This window comes from Nicotiana tomentosiformis, chromosome 2, assembly GCF_000390325.3.
Source record: "Nicotiana tomentosiformis chromosome 2, ASM39032v3, whole genome shotgun sequence".
Classification (NCBI taxonomy): Eukaryota; Viridiplantae; Streptophyta; class Magnoliopsida; order Solanales; family Solanaceae; genus Nicotiana; species Nicotiana tomentosiformis.
Genome location: NC_090813.1, coordinates 19,829,702 through 19,835,029, shown reverse-complemented (window position 1 = coordinate 19,835,029; position 5,328 = coordinate 19,829,702). Strand labels below are relative to the sequence as shown.

At 33.4% G+C, this 5,328-nt stretch overlaps 1 protein-coding gene across 1 annotated transcript; it reads right to left on the bottom strand.

The window, feature by feature from the left end:
* Positions 1-2,110: 2,110 nt before the first annotated feature.
* LOC104106277 (auxin-responsive protein SAUR50-like) lies at positions 2,111-2,515 on the bottom strand. The gene has a single exon (XM_009614781.4). It carries the CDS (start codon positions 2,513-2,515, stop codon positions 2,111-2,113), a length of 405 nt encoding a protein of 134 aa, XP_009613076.1.
* Positions 2,516-5,328: the final 2,813 nt, after the last annotated feature.

Genomic DNA, 5,328 nt, shown 5'->3' with positions numbered 1-5,328 from the left:
CCAAACACACACGCAAGTATACATGGTCGTACAGGTAATAAAATAATAAGTTGAGTGTCGAACCCACATAGACTTGTGTTAACTACCCACTAGTTTCACAAAAATTATTATTTAGTCAAATCAATCAGAGTTCAAAAGTGTGATTATACTAAGCAGTAATTCTAACAAGTAACTAATTTATCAAGCAGCAAAATAGTTATTGTTTATTCAGTAAAGACGAATATTCCAGGGTTGTGATCAATTCACCAATCCTATTGTGCTCTAATTAACTCCCTCTTTCGTACAATTCACTCATGGTTGCTAATTAATCGAATAATTGCTCTCGTAGTATTCTCCCAAATTCCTACTCACCTATTCAAAATAGATTAACGCCTATATTCCTATGGAATCAATCTATTAAGAACGCATTAAGATTATGATATTTAATTAAGAACGGTGACTAGATATATTCTTATCCTAACTATAAATTCGACCCCCACTCAGAGTTAAGATCATGCTCTCTTCAATTCTTCTCTAATCTTGATGTAGCTCTCCCAAGCGGCATAACATAGATAGTAAATAGAACCTAACTGTTGGCCAGACAATTAAGCAATTAATCACAGAACTGAAGAAATAACTATATATTAGTGAATTATAATCAAAGTTAAGTCTACTTTAAACAACAATATTTATGGCTAAATGACTACCCCAGAACTATGGGTTTTAGCCACTCAAGATAATATCAAAACAAATTCACAAGTGTTGAATTATTGAGAATACTAAGAAAAGATGAAGAAAACTGAGATATCCTCGCTTCCGGATGTTCCTCGGTGTATTTTTCCTTCAAAGTGGCGTTTCCCTCCCAAAATAGGCTTAGTCTTGCTTTTATATGCATCGGGTAGGTCTTGGGCCGAAATAACCTTGTCCCGGGCAAAGTAGGAGAGATTTCCCGTTACCAGCGCCCATGGTAGCTTGGGGCGCTAGCTAATTTTCGATTGTGTAAAGTGCGCCACAGGTAGCGCCCCGCTACCTGTGGCTCTACAAATGGCCATTTTCCAAATTTTCTCCTTTTTGGCTCTAATCTCGCACCTTTCGCCCCATATTGCCGCCGGATGATTTCTACACATAAAAACACCACGAATTAGCATAAATCATTACATTTTACATCCGAAATCCACCACGAAACTCGAGTAAAATGCAAAGCGATATACATATAAATATATATACTTTAAGCTAAATATCATTACTCAAATAAAATACAAAGTTATTTAACAAGATCATTAATAGGATGATGACCTCAATCAGAAGTTTCCTGTATTAATCAAACACAACATAAAAGCAAATATTTGACCTCTCCTATGTCTTATTATTCGATGGATTATTTATCAGAAGATGATTTATTTTTGGAAATTTCTCGTTCGTCTTTATCGTATTCGAATTGCTTTGCCACTTGCTGGCATATTCGTCCATAAACGTCCATGCAAAATAGCTAACACAAAAAAAGAAAATCTCTCTTTTGGTATTTGATTATTTTCCAAGTTATAATTGACATAGAATAATGCCGTATTATAAATGAGTACTGACACTATATGATGGAATTGAACTAATTATAAAAACTTAGAACGTTTAACCTGTGGCACAAAAAGTGTTGGTAATTAAGAAACTATATTGAAAAAGAGGAGTAATTGGAGCTCTCAGCAAATATGCCTATTCTAGGAAATATGTGATGATGTGACCTAAACAAGTTTATAATACGTAAGGTTAGGTTGTAAAGAATGAGTAACTAGATAATATTCTCAACAGAATTTAAGTTATTGACAGTGTAAAATTTACACAATTAGATAACTTATAAGGTGAGTAACTAGATAATATTCTCAACAGAATTTAAGTTACTGACAGTGTAAAATTTACACAATTAGATAACTTATAAGGTGAGTAACTAGATAATATTCTCAACAGAATTTAAGTTACTGACAGTGTAAAATTTACACAATTAGATAACTTATAAGGTAATTACAGATAAATCTCTATAATATATAGTCATTGCTTGTAACTAGTCATACTAGCTATTACAAGTTAAACTACACTGACACTGTCATCAATTCATCGTGTACATTACATAAGCATGATATTAATTTCTTTCAATCTTCAGCTGCAGAATAATCTTCTCTAATTCCTCTGGTGGACAAGGGATTTCAAGAACACCCTTCTGTCTGAATCCATATTCTTCTTCAGCCAGCTTTAATAATCTCAAGAATGCTGGATTTGTTAGCCAATTCAACTCTAAAATAAACCTTTTTCTTGTCTCCTCACTACCTGTGTTTACTGCAAAAACAGCAAAGTGTCCTTCCTTTACATCATCTGGTACTACTTCTTCATTGTTTACTCTTGGAAATTTTACAAATTCAACTCCATTTTCGCGACGGGGTGAAAATTGAAGATGACTCTTGATGATATTCTTGATCAGCTTCTTGATTAAAAGCTTAAGTGTTATCAAGCCTTTGCTTCTAATTTCTTCTCCAATTATCTTGAACATTTTTCAAAATGAACTCAGGAAATTCTTTTGATAACTAAGTAAGTGAGAGAAGGTTTGGAGATAGGATTATTTTTTGCCTTTGGTAGAATTAAGTTGGAGGAAGATGGGATTTTATAATCAGTCAATGTAGGAGAAGAAAGGAGCAAATGAAGTTTCTAAGACTGTTTCAATATGGGTCCATTTACATATAGTTGCCATATGCTTATGTATTTGAAACATTTTGATGGGTCTTTTTCCTGCTTTTGTCAATTATTAATATATGTTATGGCAATGTCTATACTAGTGGGAAAAAAGGTGCATGTACTTAATTTGTTGAATATCTTCTGGTTATGTAGTGTCAACATCAAGATCAATGCAATTTAAGTATAATGTTTGAACATGTTTTAACAACAATAAAACACATACCCGGTGTGATCTCACAGTGGAGTTTGAGGAGGGCGAGGAGAACACAGACCTTACCCCTGCCTTGTGTAAGGCAGAGAAGCTACTTCCGATAGAACCTCCGCTCAAGAAAAATATTTTCAAAACAGGTTTGATTGTTTGAACATGTTTTAAGAACAATTTTGATTTAAATTCAAACATTACAAGTTTGATTATCTCTGAAATTTTAATTTAAATTCGGGATCCGCTTCAAAGTCATGGTTGAAGTGAATATACAATGTTGAATAGTGATTTTTTAAAATAAGTGAACTTAAACTTTCGTATATGATAAGCAATTCTTATCATCATGAAATCTTTAAAGCGATAAGTATATATACGTTTATGTTTGCCACTTGCTAAGCCGTGGGCCAGATGGAAAAAGAAGTTGAAAAGGATGATTATTGAATTATATAAATAGAAAGATTAATGAATATTAAAGATGAAGTCTCGATTTGAAATGGGGCATGCATATATGATATATGTTTTGTATGTTAATCGAAGTTAAGGTTCCTTTGCAAGTTATAAGCACTAAAAATTAATTTTAGTCCTAATCATATCGTGAAACTTGTGCAAGACAGTTAAAAATATGCTCCGTTGCTAATCCTGCATTGATAGAATTACAGTGTAAGTATATTTTAGATCAATAACAAAACTAAAACTGCTTCAGCTCATATAAGTCAACCAGTTGACTACTTCATCTAAACTTGTTTTTTATATTAGGTTCTATATAAATCAAATATTAAATTTTTAAGGGAAATTATTAATTATAAGCGAATATTTTTTTTTTCCAGGTAACTCATTTATAATAATTGAAGCCAACTCAGCAGTCATAACCAATTATCATTTCACCCAATTCTGTTGCAGCGTGCAACCCGCTCTCACAATATATTCACATTCAATTCTGTTGCAGCGCGCAACCCGCTCTCCCAATATTTTCCTTTTAATCAAGTCTGCCATATATTTATTTCAATCAAGTATATATATAGACTTTTAAATAAGTCTGTTGCGGCGTGCAATCCGATCCCCCAATATTGACTTTTTAATAAATTTATTGCGGCGTGCAACCCGATCCTCCAATATATTCATTTTAATCAATTCTGTTGCGGCGTGCAACCCGCTCCTCCTATATTTTCATTTACCAATTCTTATAGAAGGAATTTTCCCAATAAATGCAGCAATTAGTATGAAATTATAAGACAGCAAGCATACAATAATTATGATTTAACTATGAAACAAACAATGTCAAATAACAAATCATTATAGAAATTAGGGAGAAAATAGGCAGTTTAATATTTAATATGCTAAATGTCAAATAACAATTAAGACACATAATTCAAGTAGCATGTAATAATTAATGAAGGAATTCAAGAATTAATATTTGACAAAGAATAAGAGAGAAATAATTATTATAATAATTAATTTATGATCTAAAATAATTTATGATTTTTCAAGTAAGCAGGCAAACAATTAATTTGACGACGTATAGACACTCGTCACCTCGCCTATACGTCGTTCACATGCAATTCACATAACAATTAAATTAAGGGTTCTATTCCCTCAAGTCAAGGTTAACCACGACACTTACCTCGCTTTGTAAATTTTCAACCAATTACTCAACCACAACTTTTTCTTTTAAATTTGACTTTGAAAGCTTCAAATCTATTCTCAAACAATTCGATATATTCAATACTAATCATAGAAATTAATTTCATATGAATTTATAAATTTTTCGGATAAAAATTCAAAATTTATTAAAATATTCGACAGTAGGACCCACGTCTCAAATCTCAGAAAAACTTTTGAAATCCGAACACCCATTCCGAGACGAGTCCAACCATACAAAAATTATCCAATTCCGATGTCAAATGGACCTTCAAATCTTAAATTTTTGTTTTTGGAAGATTTTATAAAAATCTGATTTTTCTTCCATAAATTCACGGATTCATGATATAAATGAGTATGAAATCATGAAATATAATCAATATAGGATAAGGAACACTTACTCCAATGTTTTCCCGTGAAAATCCCCCAAAATTTGCCTTACCAGAGCTTAAAAATGGAAAAGGGTTGAACATGGGACGAATCCCATTTTCCAGAACTTAAGTTCTGTTTCTAGGGCTTTTACACTTCGCGAACGCGGTTAGTGCCTTGCGTTCGCGAAGCACAAATTCCTACTGCCCAATTTTACTCTTCGCGAACGCGAGGGCTACTTCGCGAACGCAAAGCTTGCCTGGCTTGGCCTTCGCGAACGCGAAGGCAAATGTACTGGCCAGCCCCTTTCCCTTCGCGAACGCGAAGCTTCGCACCTCAAGCCTTCGCGAACGCGTTCTCTCTGTCGTGAACGCGAAGCACAAAATGTTCCAGCCCCAATTTGCTCTTCGCGAACGCGAGAC